Source organism: Priapulus caudatus, unplaced genomic scaffold, assembly GCF_000485595.1.
Source record: "Priapulus caudatus unplaced genomic scaffold, Priapulus_caudatus-5.0.1 Scaffold14, whole genome shotgun sequence".
Lineage (NCBI taxonomy): Eukaryota > Metazoa > Priapulida > Priapulimorpha > Priapulimorphida > Priapulidae > Priapulus > Priapulus caudatus.
In genome coordinates, this window is record NW_014577075.1 from 225,740 (window position 1) to 247,036 (window position 21,297).

The 21,297-nt window shown below is 44.5% G+C and overlaps 2 protein-coding genes across 2 annotated transcripts in view; one reads left to right on the forward strand and one right to left on the reverse strand.

The window, feature by feature from the left end:
* LOC106809010 (AT-rich interactive domain-containing protein 3A-like) overlaps window positions 1-7,241 on the forward strand; it is an 81,061-nt gene extending 73,820 nt beyond the window's left edge. Inside the window, exon 7 of the mRNA XM_014811951.1 lies at window positions 1,053-7,241. The gene's annotated coding sequence lies outside the window, so the exon portion shown is untranslated. The remainder of the gene's footprint in view (window positions 1-1,052) is intronic.
* A 1,849-nt stretch (window positions 7,242-9,090) lies between these two features.
* LOC106809017 (zinc finger MYM-type protein 3-like) overlaps window positions 9,091-21,297 on the reverse strand; it is a 23,037-nt gene continuing 10,830 nt past the window's right edge. The window contains 12 exon segments of the mRNA XM_014811964.1: window positions 9,091-9,567; window positions 10,500-10,608; window positions 11,113-11,221; window positions 11,615-11,875; window positions 12,589-12,714; window positions 13,039-13,165; window positions 13,168-13,257; window positions 15,646-15,818; window positions 16,157-16,351; window positions 16,683-16,800; window positions 17,319-17,503; window positions 18,922-18,997. Coding sequence (XP_014667450.1) covers window positions 9,487-9,567; window positions 10,500-10,608; window positions 11,113-11,221; window positions 11,615-11,875; window positions 12,589-12,714; window positions 13,039-13,165; window positions 13,168-13,257; window positions 15,646-15,818; window positions 16,157-16,351; window positions 16,683-16,800; window positions 17,319-17,503; window positions 18,922-18,997 — 1,650 coding nt within the window. The 3' untranslated portion in view covers window positions 9,091-9,486.

Here is a 21,297-nt window from a genome sequence, read left to right on the forward strand (position 1 = left end):
CTGTGACGTCACTGACGTGTAATGTGCACTCTGTATGATAATGGCATGACGTGCGATAGATATATAGGTGCACAGTGTTACACACATGCACGGATATACAGACACACCCATTTCTCGTTTATTTTCTATCTCTCTATTTCGTTTGCTCCTTCTTTCTCTCTCTCTCTCTCTCTCTCTCTCTCTCTCTCTCTCTCTCTCTCTCTCCTTCTCCCTCTCTCTCTCCCCCTCTCTCTTGTTCAACCTTCCTTCCTCCCACATGCCCTCGCCTTCTTCTTCTACTTATCTGTTGTATGTTTGTTTTCTCAGTCTCTTTTCTCTGTCACACTCTAAGACCGAACATAGATTTTTTTATTATATTTGTCTAGGCCTAGAGTCATCGTTGCGCAGCCCCTATCAAAAACATATCTTGGTATGATTGACTGTTGGATTTTTACTGAACGATGCTATCAGACACGTTTTTCTGTCATTTATAAATACACGCGGGCGCACGTGGCGGCCGCTGCCAATAATTGTCATCGCTAGCGTATCCCGATTCAATCGACGTATACTCACGCAGTTAACACGCCTCGAAAACGGCTTTTCTGAGATCGTATCGAATGCACTAAAATGTTCAACTGAGTATTGTCAACAAAGACCATCACCACCACTACTACAGAGTCATGTTAGTTGATATAGTGGCTGTTGTGATATAGTAGCTGAGTTGATATAGTACTGTTGATATAGTAGCTGAGTTGTGTGTTGTAATGGTAGCGTTCTATGTGGCTTTTGGCTGCTCCGCAATGGCATGGCTGCATTTGCATTTCTTTAGGTTCCCAAATCCTCGTAATAAAGTGAAATTGCTTTATTATCAAAACAAAAAAACTGATAGACTCTGCAATGCTAAACACTGGTTTTGACACAAACAAACCTAGTGGCTGAAAAGATTACCATGCTTTCAAAATGAAGGCAAATTGGAATGTTACTCTCTAGCGGAACATCTCTGGCGTTAGAGTGTGACCAGTCTTCACGCGAGCGAGCGTGTAAAAGTAACCGAATCGTGACGTCGTTTCCAGGTAGTGACGGCCAATCAAAAGATAGCTCACTCGTCGTCAGCATGGAGATCAATGGGATTCTATACCAGGGCGTGCTTTTTGCTCAAAATCCACGAAGTGGGAGATTGCCGTGAGTGCCTTCTTAGTTTTGCTTTGCACGGGACACGGCGATGGAGAGACACTGCTACAGGGACGACCGTCTGCTGCGGCCGAGAGAGAGAGGAAGAAGGAGCGGAAACGTCTGCTGCGGCCGAGAGAGAGGCAGGAAGAGCGGAAGCGTCTGCTGGCCGCGCCGCGCCGCGACGAGGGAAACTGTTAAATGCATACGCTATGTTTTGTCGACCCACAATTGTAATGCTTCTCAGGTACGATGTTCTCGGGTCAATTTTCGTATAATTTTGTCGATACGTGGGTCTCAGGGTTTTATTTTTCGCGCGCGCGTAATGTTGTTTGCACTGTACCGTGTTATGCCCTTTGGTTTCGGCGGCAGGATTTCGCCGAGCTGTCAACCAGTCGCCGGTGGCTCGTTTACAGAAATTTCGATATCGTATCTGTTTTCTAGTGCCACGCATCATGGTTTTTTACACGCGATGCGCACTCGTTCACGAATCTCAACGTTGTTGACACGGGAATGGCGGGTATTTATTAGCGATAAATCGAACAGTCTGCATTACGTATCTACCTATCCGATTTTGATCTGTTATGAAACGTTTATATGTTTCTTATTCGGCAAGTTTTCTCATATACCATCCTACCTCTCTTGTGTGTTGGCACCGGGAAACAGATAACTAATTATGGCCTTATGTTAATATTTAAAAAAAACTTAAAGCGGGTTAATATCTCAGTTGATTACTTTAGATTTTTCTTCACTACGGACGTAGGTGTGTTTTATCGACGAGTTTCTGTGTACAGGCTTACAGTGTGCAGACGTGTATTCTAGGTGCTCGCGTAAATCCAAGCTTGTTGCCAAATTAGAACTGGATTTTGAGGTCTCAAACGTTTTTTTTTGTTATCTTATGGGCATTTTGCAGCCAGATGCAGACGTTAGTTGTCCCTAATGTTTGACCCCCCGTTCCCGTCCCAACCCTAACTTCCTCCCTCCACTTCCTCCTTTACTGTGTGACGTTCACATATCAGTTTATGATACTACATGTAAAACATTGACTAGAATTATGTACTTAATGTTAATCGATAGGGTAGCTTTGACTTACGATGTATGATAGCAAATTTCTCAAGCTTTCAATATTGTAATTGGGTACTATATGTGTATGTTTGTTCACGCGTGCGTGTCTGTTTCTATGCGTGCATAATTGTATCTGTCCATACATGTATGTTTGTGTTCGTGTGCGTGTGTGTTTGAGTGCGCACGCTTGTGCCATATGGGATGCAAACCTAATCTCTTTGCAATCGATTGGTCGCGCATTTACGTTTCTCAGATGGAGTTCTCTCTAAACTTATGTGCCTCGTGTATCGCAGCGAGAGCAGGCTGCACGCGCGTCGCCCCCCATCCCAGCTATGACCACGCCCTCCCGGGCTCATCTCAGGTGTTGTATCAGTCGTCACTGCCCGGGAGCGTGGGTCGCAGCTCGGCTGGGACACGCGCTGTCACCTGCCGGTCCCGCTACCTGCCATACGGAGGCTCGGCTGTTGCGTTTAACAGTGTTCTCGGTCGGTGTCTAGATGTAGGAAAAGTTAATATCGGCAGTGATAATGCGTGTTTGTTTCGTTTTCTTCGAAGCTTTTTGCAAACCATGTTTATATCCCGTGTATTATTTTTTAGTATATCCGCCTCTGCGTTTCGCTCCCAAGCGCAGGCTCTTAATATTATTAATTTATTTTTATGGAGGCGTGGCCTGTCGCTTGGGACCGAACTGTTTGAGGATGCCATATTTTGCTCTATACAGTTTCTCACATTTTGAGGCCCATGGGGCCTGTGTGTTTTTATCTACTCCTGTGTAGTTTAAGTGTATATATATTGCTGAAAGCTTCTATCTAGTTGAGATTTTGTAAAGGTTAGCATAAGAGAACCATTGTACCTCATGTTGATGACGGGTGAATGCGAAGGACAGCATCTGTATCATAGCCAGGTGGCAGCCACGGCAAATATGGCCACTACTCAAAGATGGCCGACACACGAACGAGCGCAAGCAGACGAAGAGGTTTCGTTTGCTGCTCATGCTGCTAGCAATCAGGTTCAGATACGGCCAAATGTGCGATAAAGGAGCACTGACTCAACTTCCAATCAGCTACTATGTGTAGGTACTGTCATGCGATGTATGAATCTGGTTATTGCAGTGTAATAGTGGTATGCATGACAGTACCGTAGCGAAAGTAGGCGAGTTCTGGTGAATCTAATTGAAATGTCAGCAATTAAAGGCAATTTACTGGACACGATGAACCAAAATTACCTTAGGCAAATTACAGTTTTGGCTCACTGGAAGTTTGTAAAATGTTACCCTGCCGGATGGCTGATAAAATAACCAAAATGGCCGATGGAATGTTGGGGGTGCTGTGTTGCGTACTGCCCCTGACATGACACAGATGTTGTGTAGCTGATCAGCAGGACTACTTACTGCAGTAGTCTTGTTTCACGTACGAAAATCTCAACAGTGTCCCGTGGTAAATAAATGTCTTCACCGCGTATAGTTACGGAAAACGCGTGTATAATGTAAGAAGCATATTGAATTGCGTTTTCACCCTACAGAGGACGCCACTCGCAACATCGGGTGATGACGTCGAAGAGTGGTGCCCGAGGTCGCTTCGGCTTAAAGCATGATAGACTTACAAAGCAACGCCACAACCTCACGGGTGTCAGCATCAGGGGTTTAATCAGTAACGAAAGCCTGCTATGTTCCGTGCAATATGATCAGGTCTACCTCAGAAATTGAGAAATGCCTAAAAATCGAGCAACGAATATCGCTGGCAATGGGTATTTGTTTCGACGCGCAACATTATCAGTCAGAATGGGTATCATCATAGTCTTTAAACCGTCACTACCTCGCAGCAGTGTGGCTATGTTAGTTAGATATAGTAGTCCGGCTCCACTCAACGTTGTGTGGTGGATTGGAGTGGAGACGTGGGAGTCGATAATAAGCGGGTAGAATTTCATTGATCATGATCAGGGGATGAATCTCAGGGACACATGAGAGACAGCAGTCTGTCTGAGGTTGTGCACAATCGCAGTCGGCACAGCGGCGGAGGTCGGCACGTTTCGCCTATAGTGGCGCCACCGTGTGGCAACATTCAACCTGACAAGCTTCCGCAGTTTCCGTGGGTGCGGCGGCCTCTTTGAAATTGCATGCAATTTTGAATTGGCATTGGTTCGATTCAGAGATTTTGAATTGAGACCTCTAAAAGCGCGCGCAATGCACGCAGGCGGCCCGCGGGAATTAAAACCGTGCGACGGCGCCCATCTAGGTGATCGCTCAGTGCTGAATGGCCAACCTTGTCTCCCGGCCGCTAAGAGCACCACGATAAAAGGAAGCCCTTACTTTTAATTTAACGGGTTCAGCTCAGTGCTTCCACTCACAGAGATGTTTGTTGTTTAATTATGTTGTGCACCTGTAGGAAACTCACTTATTAAGACGTCACTCCCTGTATATATATATAGATAAGGTGTAGAGCGAAAGAGAGAGAGAGAGAGAGAGAGAGAGCGAGTAAAAGAGAGAGAGAGAGAGAGAGAGAGTTGTGCTATCGTGTACATTATCGCATTATCCTAGAAATTATCACTCGGAATGGGGGCCACATGTTCGTACGCTCACGCATAACTCGCAGAGCCCCGTGATTGGTTCTCTCCAGGTAGTATTATGCAGGGCAAAATGGCTGTTCTGCTGCCAATTCCATCCGGTTTCCATCTTGTAGAACAGTAGAACCATGTGCAATTCATCATATGGCCCAACCACTAATCTCTCTCTATATATGTGTGTGTGTATATATAACAACTGGATAGAGTGCGGTCCAGCCAAAAATCACTTTTACACAGTCATGATAATATCGGTGCAATACCTGCTGGTATTTGTGCCAACCAATATGGCAGCCCAATAACATCAAATATCTCCCACAATGCACCATCCAATTGTTATGTATACAAATATATAGAGAAAGATCATCGAGTTAACTTTTCCACTGATGCCATTTTGCCCAAGACGTAGCCGCCTTGGTAGCAGGGCAGAGTTGATGTGTTATCGGTCAGCTCTTGAATGGCGCTGCCACTTGCTTCCGACTGGAGTAAGCGTACATTCATTTGCACCCCCATTCCTGCAACTGCTATGCTGTTACACTCTCGACGCATTAAAAAATTGTGAGCTCTATTTTTATGAAAACGTTCTAGATAGATGGGTACAAGAAGGCGGACGCATGCACATGCATTGCAAGCTCGTCCGTTCCCTGAGCCACGGTGGTATATATCACCGTGCGTTTGTGCAGCCAATTAGTGGTAGGATATTTGCATTGGAACATTTATGGGTACATATATCTAGCGATAAATGTCCCAATTCAAAAATCTCACGTGCAGACACTTAGGGGGTGTTAGCTCTGACCAGCCCTAGGTGGTGGTAGGTACACTTGTGCCGCATGTGCATAGGAAGAAAGAGAAGAGGCAGAGCGGCGTAACCACTGACCTACGTGTAACAGCCAGGCAGAGCATTGTCCTATTTAATTACGCCATCTTGGAAGAATCAGTTTTAAGCGAGTCGAAATAACATTGTGCGTTGAAACAATATCTAACCTCCTTACTGTCCGCTCTTTGATAATTCTGCCTTTGGGCCACACTAATAAACATAGTAATTATCACAATGCGCTGTTATAATTCTCTGGCTGATTATTATATATAGGTCAGTTGGCATAAAATGAGTTTTGACGTCACAGCCAATTCAACAGCTGCTGTAAAAACAAGTGAACAGCTCACCGCTGTGAAGCCGTTCTTTTCTAGATAAGTGTGGTGGAAAACGAATGCCTAGTGTATCACCAGTAGACAGGTAGTTGCGTGGAGCAACACGAGAACAGCACTCACACAAGATGGCGCTGGCTGCTATATCTACTTAAAAAATGGCGCCGCTGCATGCGTCTGCGATCGGGGTCAGAGGTCACTGCTTCATGTATTCCCCGGGTGCCGGATTTTCGTTCCGAATTTCTGCCTCGCGCCTTTCTTGTATGTGAGACTGACGGAAGAACGAGAGCGATGTAGGGGTATGCAAAATAGATTACGACCAGGCAGCGTGCCGAGTTAACGCAGCCAGTCACAACCGGGTGATTGACAGGTGTCACCATAACTCCAAGTGCCCGTATGTAAAGGTATTCGCATTGGGACGTTTACCGGTATATATGTGTACCAGGCAAATGTCCAAATGCAAGAACCGTACCTGCAGTCACTTGGCAGTTGTCTCTGACAATGACGTCTTCGGCTGGTTTCAGGTCAGGTGAAAGCTAGCTCGAGTTTCGACAGCATTCTCTGCACTGTGTAATACAGTGAAGGTTATAGTAACTGGAGCTAACACGGTGGCATAGGGGAAAAAGAGGCTGCACACTACCTTGTAGTGCCCCGGCTGGATTCCAAAATGAATTGACACCGAGATTTTGAGATTTTTCGTACATGTACGTACGTAAGGCAGTACTTTGTGTAAATACAGAAATCTGTTATTTTAGAGTATTAATAAACGTATCCTTTTACACATTATAGTTGCAATGACTAATTAACAGTGGTTGTTATGAAGTTGGAGAGAATTTATAGGGTGTCATCATGGTTATTGGAATGTGCACGGCCATTTTCTGCCCGGGTATATTGTAGACCAGAATTGCTTGCGAAATGGTTGGTGCTTGGGTTAGCACGTGTATCAAAATGTCACTTTTCTGGTTGAAACAGAGGTACGAACAATTTTAACTAATGATTTTATACGTGTAAAGTATACTTGGCATTTGGTTTGTCGTATCAATAAAGTGCACTTTTAGTTTTTATTTTGTAACTGTACTACAAATTTAGCACTAGGTGAAGCAATGCATTGGCTATTCAGGGAAGAACCCTTCCTAGTCAACTCTTTTAACAAGGAAATTTTTACTCGGTTGTAGAATTTTCTTGCTTTGATTGATTCCTATTATTTTTAGTTTTGCTTTTGGTGTGATTTTTCAGGGAAGCCCTTGCGGATGTATAATGTACATCAGTGGGCAAGCATTGCAAATGTATGTACTTACACTGAATAAAATAATGTTTTGGCATTTGGCGAGTTTAGGTGGTTTCCTATTTACATTATTTCATTTTTTCGTGAACCACAAATACGACACCTGGCCTTTGTGCCTTCCTTTCGTTCTGTTTATTTCCTAACTTTTGAAAACTCTTACATCAAAAGATTTTACACCTCCCTTTGACTCCACCTGTAATTTCGTTCATGACATAACACCTTGCACTCTAAAACTCCACACCTTGTAATTTTATTTAAAGTTCCTTGGTGTCTGACTAACCCTAGTAACGTTGAAACGAATAGCAACGTTGAACTGTAGTTAATGTGGATAGGGATGCAGTTTCACTTAGTTGAGAATAACCACACTACTAAATTGTAAAAAGGATTAAGAAAACATTGATTTATTTTTAGGACACTAACCTTTACATGATCCAATGTGAGTGTGTGAATTCGTGAGTGGGTGCATGAACGCAAGTAAACAGATTTAACAGTTGTACATGTATTAATAGCAGGCTTCAAGTTTGCTTCTTTTGTTAAACTATCCGATTTATAGAAAATGTGAAAACAATATTTGCCTAGGTTAACGTAGGGCACCCTTTATAATTGTATACAAGGCCACATGCAGCTACCATTACTATTACAACTAGGATACGGGCTACCAGCGCATTTGAAGAGATTTTACTTGCAGAAATTATTAATATGGTAAATGATCATATAAATTCTTTAGATACTAAGAACAGCATTTAAAAAAACATGTAATTAAAGGAGGCTGTACATGATTACATACACACACGCACGCACAAACACACGCACACGCACGCACGCACACACAGTCACATGCACACAGAAGAGTTCCTATATAATACTGGTTTTATGCTTCAGCTTAAAATACTTGTGATGCAGGGGCACAACACCAACAAATCTGTACAAAAATAGCTATCCCCTGGTCAGCTTAAAGGACAATTGAATTCAAATTTCATCACTTCTGTAACGTTTTTATACATAGAAATACATTCAATAACGTATTCCATTTCAAATCCGGCGCCCAATTAGTAATAAACACCTGAATAGTTTATGTTACTATATCGAGGTTATGTGACTTCACGGACCATTTCGAGAGACGCCATTATGTAAACATAGTGCGTGTGGTGGTTAAATATTTGATGTTTTTTGTTATTTCTCATGCTTCATTATCATGTCAAGACACAAACATGTAGCCTGTAAGTGTACTTATATTCATGTACATACATATTACCTGTGTGGATAATGCATTCACGGTATATGTACATGACTTGCGTAGAGATGTTTGTACATGTACAGATACATGTGATTCTGACCGAGCGTGATAAGCACGGTGAACAGTGTACTCGCATGACTCACTTGGTCTAGCGTCGAACTGGTCTACAATAACCCTGGTCTTTTCATTCTCATGGCAGCATATACATTAAGGTGCCGTACTCATTAATTCACAAACACTACAAGAACACCAGTATTTGTCTACAGTCCTATCTAGTACCGAAGCTTCCATTCCGCCATGTTGTGACTGTTCTGATTCTTGAGAAGTTTGTGCCGACTCTTCGCGTTGCTTTTTCAGACGATTCTCCTCAATTTCTTCTTGTGTATATTCAGGCTCAAACCTATATCCAACTGGTAAATCACTATAAATATCATGATCATCTGAGTAATCACTAGAATCATTGAAATTATCGCTTTCTGTCTCCATCACAACACTCGGCTTTAGAGTGGCGTCGTGTCGTTCAGAATGGTCTGTGACGTCACATGACCTAGATTAATATTCATGTGTTTATTACTAATTGGGCGCCGGATTTAAAATGGAATACGTTATTGAATGTATTTCTATGTATAAAAGCGTTACAGAAGTTATGAAATTTGACTTCAATTGTCCTTTAATAGCAATATCCAAAATATTTACATCCCATGCAATCTTTTCTCACCTATCCCCACAACCAATGCAGCAGAAGCTTGTTCTGCAATGTTACTTACAGAAACCGTTTATTTACGTAAACACGTGAGCAAGACGCACGCACGCACGCACGCACATACACACGATTCCCACCACGACTCCTGCAATGATCACGGGTTATAACTCTAAATTCGAGTGTTAATTAACATTACCACTTCTCCAAGTGTCTCCTCCAGATACAGAGCATGCAAGAAACACACGTTTTGAACTTTGATCCACCCCACAAAACTGCTAAATGATAGTGCTAATGTCAGTTGTGACTCCCATTGCCATGACTACGGCGTGAATCATGTTCCACTCACGTCGGGAGCATTGCAGAGTTGTACAGAGCTTCGTTGATTTCTCTAGTCATCTTGATTCTCGTCAACATTTTCCCCACCTGCAATCACAAGTCATACAGATTACGAAAAAGATTGGAGAGTAAAGCTGTGAGATGAAATCGATAACAGCAGAGAAAACGTGCACTAACCTTAAAATGAAAGTGTCAATGACACTGTAGCTCACCACAAAAAAGGACACAAATGAGTGAGTAAGAAGAAGTCATTTTTAATTGAGCAACCATCGACGTACATTATAGAAACGATTGCCATCTGTATATCGCAATAATAATTTATAAACCAAAATGAATCACAATTTGTGACCGTAGATGGCACCTAACCGCTTTGGTAGCCGATGGCGTTTGAAATAAATAGTTATGCTGCCGTTCCGACATGTTTTGTAAATCTTACCTCTAATATAAGAGTTAATCGCAGGGTGAGAGGAAATACCAATTTTGCATTAAGGATATTGTCAATGAAATCTTGTAAAACGAACCAGACGAGTGTGATCACCACAGACTGTTTGTGTCTATATAATATGCTATATAATTGCCAAACCCTACCTAATTTGCATAATTTCTTTTAAATATCAAACCCTAGCAGCCTTATTCATTCACATACAAAATGAGCAAAATCCGTTGTAACCTGAACTGACTAATGCAATTCCCATTTTTGCCAAAAAATTCCCGTGGCTCGAAAGTACGTCGACTGGCGTGCTCAAATAGGACGTTTAATATGGGAGCATACGCAGTAACAACTATATCCAATTTCAAACATGTGGCCAAACGGTTCCTGAGTTATCGTTGACTCGAGCGAAATGTGACGGACGGACGGACGTACGACGGACGACAACCCATGGCAATAGCTCAGCTTGATGATGTCAAGGTGAGCTAAAAATGCAGGTTATCGTGAATCACAATACAAAGCCAACAGTACGTGACAAACACACGTACATCCTAAGATTATGCGAGTTAGTTAGGCGCCACTGCTATACCTGGTCACTTGTGAGAGGTAACGTAGAATACCATACAGGGCTGTCCGGTACACAAGACCTTTCCGGGATCAGGTAATACACATCAGATTTGTTCTTCATACTTTCGGGGCTGCAATCAAACATACAGGAAGATGTGCAAGAATACAATTGTCTCCTTGGCTCCACGAAGCACTGTCAAAATTCCCTATTATAAAAAAGTGACGTAACATAAACTCTGTGACATCATTGGTGCCCACCATCATACGTGACATGAGCCCTGCAACACCATTGGTGCTCATCATCTCACGTGACATAAACCCTGCAACACCATTGGTGCTCATCATCTCACGTGACATAAACCCTGCAACACCATTGGTGCTCATCATCTCACGTGACATAAACCCTGCAACACCATTGGTGCTTATCATCTCATGTGACATAAACCCTGCAACACACCATTGGTTGCTCATCATCTCACGGTGACATAAACCCTGCAACACCATTGGTGCTCATCATCTCACGTGACATAAGCCCAGCGACATCATTCATGCCCCTGATCATCGTGCTCGTCATCAATGTCACCAGTTTCTCGAAAAATCAAGCAGCCGTCGCTGACGCTGCCACAGTGACCCACCATTTGGAGAGGTAGAACTCGTACAGCTTGACGGGACAGCGTAGAGGGTTGTCCAGCTTCTCTGCTTGCTCTAGCCACATAGAATCGTCCTGCGACTTGCGCTTGGGCCCTGTCGTGACAAACGCAGCCACAATGTCACGTCACTGTGGCGTCACGTTTCCACGCCGCGCACATTTACCGCCCAATCGTTAGATGTCACTCTTACTAGCCCCACTCTAGCGTCAATACTTCGTTGCATTTTACGTGTGGGTGCATACGTTGGTGGGGGGTTTTTGGTTTGTGTTCGCGCACACACTCACACAGATACCGATTAGTTGTGAGCACGCTACGAACAATTAAAACATGCTACAACAACAAAAAATCAAATTTAAACAAGGGTTTATCCAGCTACGATTCTACTCGACGATAGCAAAGGGGAATCGCCCTCGTCGGCCGTGGCGCGTCAACTCCATCGACAAGAGCGGCCGACGGCAGCGCGCGCGCGCCGGGGGAGGCGTCTCACCTCGCTGCTTCTCCAGCGTCAGCGGGAAGTAGCGCAGGAAGATCGTGCGCGGCGGCTTCTTGCCGGAGTCGGGGTCTGGCTTGCGGCGCCAGTGCTTGAGGATCTGCGAGAAGGACAGCTGCATGTGTTCGGCGACGTCCTTCAGGTGGAAGTACTTGCTGTTGAAGTACATGAGCGTGTTGAGCAGCACGTTGGGCGAGTGCGCGCCCAGCTGCCGACTCTCCCAGAGAATCTCCTCCTCGATGCGACCCAGCACGTATCCTGCGCAACACAAGAAATGCGTGAATGCTAACGAAGAACGATCGAGTGAGATGAGAGATGCAGAGTTTCGATATCGACGTTCGTTGAATCATGGGTGTCGGATGTTTACGTGGTATGTGTACAATATATAAGCAATAGCAATCATCTCGTAAATTGCATAGGTGAAATTTTCATCAGTTTAATCCCAATCGATTAGCTGTTTCCAAATATATCACGAAATCACTCTCGTTGGAGAATAGTTCATTAAACTCTACATATATACGATACATATTTTATAGAATTTTGCACAAATCATCTCATTTCCTGATCTAGCTAAGCAACATGAGCACACGCTCACTTGTGCACCTAATCCTTGGTCTGGCGAGAAGCATTTTGCGAATTTTGCACTGGATCGCACAAGACACCCAATAGCAAATAACACACAACAAGATCAAAGTTGGAGCCTAATATAATCGATCAATATTGGATTTAACAATACACTCATCGATTCTACACACGTGTTAGTGAAGACGATCAGATCTGTGTACCACAGCACTGCTCCATACTCCCCTTCACACGTCTGATAACCATTCACCTACCATCGCTTCATTGTTGTGGAGATGTGTACCCGGGAGGCGGTGTAACATAAATACATAGTAGCGAACTCTTTTCCGCAACTGGATTGTGGGGGTGTGATGTTGACGCCATACGACGATACCTCAACCACTACCTACCCTCGCCCGAGATGATTGGCTCATAGCTGGAGATGAGCTCATGCAGACAGTCGGCAAACTTCATGTAGTAGAGGTCAGTGAAGATGTTATCCACTCGCCCGTTCTCGTACAGGAACGACTGAATGCCTGCGCAAACACAAAAACCCACAAACTGATGTAAAAACAACAACACCAGTCCGAAAAGTAAAAAACAAAACAGCCAAGAGTCAAAATGCACCAAGCATGCCACCGACTGGGGGATGTCGTCATCGTTAATTAGGCTAGCTGAAAGAGAAACATCAATCATCGTAATTATTTGCGTAGGGCGAAACTGCACTTATTATGCGTTATGCTGATAGCACAAATACATACACAGAGACAAAGATAGCAGAGTACGTGCTGAAAGCACAAACACATTCCGTAGCAGAGATAGTAGACTACATGCTAACGGTAAACACAACGCGCTCTTACCGAGGCAGAGGTAGTAGACGCTATCGGACGCGTAGCATTCTCCGTTCGGCTTGCGCACCTCCTTCACGAAGAGGCAGAGCGAATAGCTGAGCTCCTCAGCTGTCATCTGCAGCAGCTCTGTCTTGAAGAGCTGGAAGCGGCTGCTGTGCGTCGACGCAGCCTCCAGCGAAGCATTCTTTCATCTGCACCCAGTTCTTCATGCGTCACGCCGTATGTGTACTGCAACGACGAGCACCGAGTTAGCGCTGCATCCAGCAGTAGCACTCATCGCGTGTGGAGGACGCGTATCAACGACGAGCACGGTCGGATGTTTTGTTAGCTGGGACCTCTGAGGGGAGGGGACATCATCTCCATGCCCACCGCCACTCAGCAGTAGCACTTATCGCGTACACGGTCGGCATGTTTTGTGGCGCTGCTTAGATGGCTGTGTTACTCGCATATAATCGTATGTATAACAGGATGGCATGAGGTGCTTATAGAGCCCTCCTGCCCCCCCCCAATCTGGCAGAGACTTGTTGCAACTGCTATTATTCCAGACTTAACTATACTGGTACTAGCCCACTATGAACAGGACACTTAGACTACATGCTGATGCACACACACATACATTCATTATATTATAATATATACTAGCAGGACACCCGGCGTTTCCTGGGAAATGAAGTACTCAGTTTGTGACTACTTGGTTGAAAGGAAAAGACCCCCAAAATCTTCATGGAAATTCAGCATAAATATTTTCCTTCAAACAGAACATTTATATCTTTTGTAACAGAGATACACGGGTCAAACAAAGTTGACTTCTTCCATAACATTTCTCAGCTAAGGGCTTCATGATAAACATGTTCTTTAGTTTTTCCACCTGGAGCATTTACATAAAGGCTGTTCAGGCTGCCAACACATGAACATGCAACATAGAGCTGTCCATGAGAGAAGCAGGTCTCTTCCAGGTCTCTTCTAACTGCAGGCCAGCTACCCAGACCCTGGACTTTCCCATTGAAACAACACATTGCTGGTGTTTTCACCTTTCCACCTCTTTGCTCCACAATGTAGGCACACCTCTGACATGGAGCTAATTGCAACTGCCTTAATAGAAGAATACTCAATGTCAGTTGAGTAAATGAATGCAACATTTAGCAGGTTCGCTGCAATAACTGGCGCTGCCCTTCGGCTGGTGATTTTATTCGTTTGCTTGGAGTCTTGCTTGTTTTTCCTCAGAATAAGTAATGCAGGCCTTTACATGGGTGGAAATTGATATATTCAAGTAAGATGAAGAATTTTATCGAATTTCATCGAACCTATCGAAAAAAGTCGTGCACACTCTGTATGAAGTCAGTGCATGGTGAATGTTGTTATGACAAAGACATGGCACGTGTAACATAATGCATGAATAGTAACGCAATGTGACGTGCATGTACAGTAATGCAAGTCAGTGCAAAGTGAATCCCGTTCTTTAGTGCTGCTGCATGGCCGGTTTATTTACCGCTGCTGCAAGGTGTGTTTATTTAACGCTGCTGCAGGGGCATGATTTTTGCATGATTTTCTCTTTTTGTGACGTCAGATGACCTCGGAGGTCAAATCCAATGTGCCCATGACATTCAGCATCCAAGGTTACATCTAATGGCCATCCTTACACACATCTGGATGTGGCCCATATTAATTTGCATCAAGAACAGACAAACAGAGAAACATCCACAAATATGTATTAGATAATATATACATGATATATATATATATATATATACATATATATATGTATCAAGAGCTTATAATACCTAGTGTACAACGGAAAAACGGGAAAATAGTGCCTATTTCACGACATGATTATTCTACTTTGCTGCGGAGTCTAGAATAATTTTTGTACTGCCATTAAGCAGAATTCTTTGCTCTCTAAAACAAGACCAACCGCTTATCAATACGATACTCCTAGGCTGAGATATTGGCTCCTAAACCTCCCCCCGCCCAACGGCATCACAGCGCCTCGAATCCACATCAGTCAGCAACCTACACGCCTCTAAGCATTTCGGCTATCGGTTCCGTCACCGGCTTGAGCGCTGATAATTGATGTCACATGCCCAAATTTGGTACTGTTATACACCATATAGTAACTGAACTGCGTTGTAAAAAACTAATTAAGAAACATTGCCGGCCCATCAGTGACGGGCATAGCCGGTGCTAGAGAAAGATAATGGGAATAAGGGCATAGGCGAGCCCCCGAATGTCACCTGATGAAACGAAATACCGTTCATTCATAAAGTTATGGCGAAAAACCGAACTTTCACGAAGCAACCTTAGAGGCGTGTAGGTTTGCTGACTGATGTGGATTCGAGGCGCTGGTGATGCCTGTGGGAGGGGAGGTTTAGGCGCCAATATCTCAGCCTAGGAGAATCATATTGACAAGCGTGGTCTTGTTTTAGAGAGCAAAAGAATTCTGCTTAATGCAATACCATAAAATTATTCTAGACTCGCAGGCAAAGTAGAATAATCATGTCGTGAAATAGCACTATTTTCCCGTTTTTCCGTTGTACACTCTAGGTATTATTAGCTCTTGATATGTATATATATATATCTCACTGCACCCCGACTGTGACTAGTACGCCAGCCGCGTACCTTGAGTGAGCAAGACGCGTCGGGTCCTGGCTCTGCAGTGGAAGCTGAAAGCGACTGCAGTGGTGGAGGCTGTGCTGCAGGCTCCTGCTTCTTCTTGCGACTGCGTGTGTTGCCGCCACGGCGACTGCGCTTCGTGCCTCTGCTCGGGGATGCTGTGACAGGTTCGGGCCGCCCTGCAAATGTCACGAGGTCTAATGAGCACTGGACAGTATCGGAAACATTAACGTCAAGCCTGTATATATGGGTCAAGTCAAGCGAAATACCCAAAGTGGCCTGTATATGCAGGTGTCTGAGTCCATAGATGTTTTTACTGTACAACTGCTACATGAGAGAATCACTAAAATTGACCTTCATAGTTAGATGTCCAAGATACAATAGAGTTGACCGCTAACACCGATACGACAGAACTAGACGATTGTTGAATGAATCTTCTTTCTTGTGCGTTAAACGAAAATCCCTTAACACTTGTTACACGAGGTGTGATAGCACAGTGACCGCTTCTGCTGCATACTTAAGCTCATCGTCATCGTGGGAATGTGATTTTCAACGTCGTTATCCTGCGAAATCTCGCCGAGAGGCGTGGTGACCGGCGACGGCTCCCTCACAGGGGGCGCCGGCTCTGCCTCCACTGGCGCCGTATCTTCGTTGCTCTGAGCTTCCGAGGGAGGATCGCATAGCGGAGATGCGACATCCTCATCTTCATCTTCTGTGAAGGACAGTGATTCACGAGGGTTGGCATAGCGTGCATTAGACGTGAGCGCCGTTCGAGAGCAATGTGCTAGTATAGCATAAGTGAAAAAACCTAACCTAGAATGTCTAGCCTACAGCATCATATAACATATATATAGTACATGTACATACATGTATGCATGCATGCATGATACACACGCACGCACACATGCACACACGTACGCACAAGGAGAAGTCTACCCACCAAGAAAGAAACAAGGAAGACGTACGTCCACCAAAGAAGAAACACAGGGAATGAATACTAAGAAAGAAACACAAGTGAGAAATACAAGGACGGGAGCTCTTACCTGCTGCAGGTGATATACAAGTAGGTGTAGGAGGCTTCTGCTCCTCAGTGTTCTCTTCTGCAATCATCGCTGCCATCATTATCAAGTCAGCTTCAAATGGATCAGATGGAATCTTCTCCTGTAAAAAAGATTGGATGAAAATGACATGATTGCAATGGCAACTAATCAGCTATAGGCCTCAACCTCATTCACAACTGGATACTATATAACTATATACTATACTATACAACTATATAAGGGGGACACAAGGGAAATGACAAGTGCCATTCATAGACAGGTATCCTTTCCATAGAGGTAGTTTCACTGTATAACAGTCTATCAAGAACACGCCAAGTGTTTAGCATATTGAAGTATCTGCTGAGGTGACCATTAACACTATGGCTGGTCATACTCGCCTTGCAATACTGAGCAGAGCATCACACTGGGAAATCACGAGACAATACGCGAATGTGAATTATGCAAAATGCCTATTCAAGCTACGCAAATTTCATACCGACAATTCCCTCAAATTTAAAGTAACGTTACACAATTCGAAACTGAAAATCGACAGAGACGAGAAATTACTCTTAATGTGGAAAACCCAACACCACACCCTCCACCTTACGAAGCTTCGCGACCTTGAGAGTACACACTTACCTGTATCTCCTTGATGTGTTCAAAGATGGCCGCCGCCGAATTCTTCGTCGTGGGGATAAAGCAGGGGATAGGCACGGGCACCGGGAATGCAAAAGGAATGGGCGCCGGCTGCGTGTACATGCACACGGGCACGGGCACAAACACGGGCACAGGGATGGGCACAAGCACGGGTTTAATCGATTCGTCTGCAAACATAAAAGCAATATGTTGATAGCAAGTTGATGTCGATATGTGATAGCATTCTTTTTGAGAAAGTATGTTTTGACATGCCAATCAGACCCCCATAATACAGACACAAATAATACATACAGATACAAAACAACTTACCCGTCTACGTGACAGATATGTAACAACTCGCCCGTCTACGTGACAGATATGTAACAACTCGCCCGTCTACGTGACAGATATGTAACAACTCACCCGTCTACGTGACAGATATGTAACAACTCACCCGTCTACGTGACAGATACGAAACAACTCACCCGTCTACGTGACAGATACGAAACAACTCGCCCATCTACGTGACAGATACGAAACAACTCACCCGTCTACGTGACAGATACGAAACAACTCGCCCATCTACGTGACAGATACGAAACAACTCACCCGTGCACCTCTACAGGTGACAGATATGTAACAATCGCCTACTACTGTATTACAACTGCCCGTCTAGCGCTGACAGATATTGCTAACAACTCGCACCGTCTACGTGACAGATAATGTAACAAACTCGCCCGCTCTACTGACAGATAATGTAAGCAACTACACCCGTCTACGTGACAGAATATGTAACAACTCGCCCGTCTACGTGACATGATATGTAACACACGTGAGTCCACACCGTCACGTGACAAGATTATGTAACAAGCTCGCCCGTCTACGTGACAGATAGTATACAACCTCTCCCCCCCACCCCAGTCTACGTTGACAGATATGTAACAAAATCGCCCGTTACCGTACAGGATATGATACAAACTTCGCCCGTGTACATGACAGATATGTAACAACTCGGCGCCGTCTCGTGACAGCATATGTAACAACTCACCCGTCTATGCAACAGATACATAACAATTCACCTTAGTATGTGATAGATACATAACAAATCACCTTAGCTAATAGGATCTATTTCCCTGGTACTGCCGAACGTACCCTGGTACCCGGTCCGGTTCTACCGGAACTACTCTGGTACATCTGATATCGTTAGGGTTTATGGGTTAGTGGTGTAGGGTAGGTAGCGGTTAGGAGTAGGCGGCTCCCTAGAAAGCCTCGTTAGTGAGTGAGCGCCGAGGTACGGTCCAGCATATTAGATAGTACCAGGCTTTTACGTACGGTATACCGACGTACCCACGTGCGTATCCGGCAGTACCCCCAGGGAGAACTAGAACCCTGGCAGCCGCCATATGTGATATATACACAACAATTTCAACATTATTCGCCCGACAGATACACAAACAACAACAATCAGCCGGCTGCGTCCTCGCGCGACTGCTGCTGTGGCGGTCGCATGCACGTCCGCCTGTCTGTCTGCTGTGACCGGCTTGGCACAGCAGAGACTTGGTTCTCTCACCTGCTTCGCCGGCGGGCGATGTGGATGATCACCTGCCTTCGACGACGAAGCCAATCACCGCGGGCAGCTGCTGCCGTTTGAAGCCGTTGTCGACATCTGCGTGGTCAGCCACCTGCAGGAGTGCTCGGCCGCATCGCGAATTGCGGACGCGTTATGAAAGCGCAAATATGTACCAGCATTTGAACTGCCAGCTATACTTAGGCCATAATAAAAACATTGTATTGTTTTGCCCTCACTCCGACCGACACCGCCAAAGGAAGGGGCCGACTCAAAAAAAATTCATTTGGATCTTCCCTTTACTTTTTTTACAAATTGTTATCGCAGTACATTATAATAAATCTGTAGGGCCAATAAATCATATGCTAACACCAAGCCAAAACAAAGCATTCTACATATAAAAGGTATACTCCCACACAACTCATCCCGAGCAGTAGATTCACATGCTGAATTTGTACAAAGACCCCCTCAAAAGAAAGATAAAATAGCCTACCTTCACCTACCGCAAAATTTCCAGCCTGGGCTCGAGTGAGGTCGCAAATCAACGATTTTTTTAATATGTGGCCTACGGTTACCTTACAAAAATGTACGTTATAAGTCAGACAGAATTGAACCTACATGTGACATATAGAGACATATCCATTATGAAACCTTTTCTTATACCCGATATGTATGGACATGTTAGGGTCATAATGTATGTGACATGGCTTATGTAGTGATATGGTATATGCTATGTGATCAGTATATGAGTCATATGTATGTGTACATGTAAGGTCATAAGTATGTGACACGTGTAGTCATATGTATTTTGTACACGTGCTCATGGTGCTTTTTATGTATGTGACATCGTAGGTCATATGTATGTGACATGTAGGTCATATGTATGTGACATGTAGGTCATATGTATGTGACACGTAGGCTACATATGTATGTGACACGTAGGTCATATGTATTGACATGAGCTTAATGTATGTGACATGTAAGATATGTGCATGAGAGTCATATGTATGTTGACATCTTATGGGCCAATGTGATGTGATCATGTATCATAGTATGTGACACTAGACAATGGTATGTGACATGTAGGCTATATGTATTGACACTGTAGCTGATCTGCCAGACGCAAGATTGCCCCCATTCCCCGTTAACGATTCTTGCTCGTAGAGGTCGGTCTACAGCTGTAACCACTAGGGGGCGTAACGATTAACCCGCGATTCAAACTGTAGCATCCCTTTCGGTTCGGAGTTTCGCGTTTTTTCCCATTTCGGCTTCGCGGGAAATACATTCAACACACTCTCAGTTAGGGGGTGCACATGCGCGCAGTGCAAATAGCTGAGCAGTCAGCACTTAACGCCAAGCCCTGTCCGCTTCGCACTTTCTCAGTCCGTGTGCGGGCTGACAATGCCTACTAGTCTATGACTGTGTTTACTAAGTTAGTAGTCTATTTTGTCAAGTAAGATCCTTTAATGAATTTAGTATCATGACTACATTATCCCTTGAACTGTATTACTTTATATTGTCTTTTGGGCCAATGTTAATAACACATAAATGTATAATAATTATGATACGGTTATATTATTAATTATTATATCATAAATGGAGGGAAAATTTCCCCATTTCTCCGCCAATTTTAAATTTTTACTACTGAAAATAACCTGCAGACCGAATAACCGAACCGCGAAGAGCAAAAACCTAGAAAACCTGAACCGAACCGAGACAAACGTATCGTTACACCCTAAATACGTAGTAACCACTGTTTAACGTACCATGGTCTTGTGGGAGCATCTCCAGCCGCGGCGGTTGACGAATGCCCGCGCCACGTCGCACTTCTACCGGCATCGTCGACACCCGTGACGCCTCAGTCACTTTTGCGCCCGGGCGCGAGAGACAGTCACCTGTGATATCACGGGCGTCCATCGACGCCAAGCTTCGGAGCGTTGTTATGTACAACTGCAACACTAAGCGCGGCGCGGGCAGTCAAGCTGAGCGTAGACTACTCATGCCGCCAAATCGCTATGTTAAAACGGGCTGTCAGGTTTTGGAGGGTCAGATGAACCGCATGGCTGGCCACGTACCTACACAGCAACAAGTAAATATTACGTTAAAGGTTAGAACAAGCTTGCAGATGATACAAAAGTGTGCCGGAGAGCAGACCTTCTGCATGAACCGAAGGTTATGAACAAGACGTACCCAGTCATAGCGTGGTGGTGGACTCGACACCGCAGCTACGCCACATCCACTCAATTCCCAGGCAGATGCAAGGACTCCGTGAGTAATTATGACAAGCAAGCACTTCAGGGCATTTTGGGTCCACAATTTCAAGCCACAGCCCAAACCAGTTTGATGCAACCTCCCATTTGAAATCGGACTCTAATGGGGACTGAAAGCGACACTGCAGCCATGAAATCGGAGACA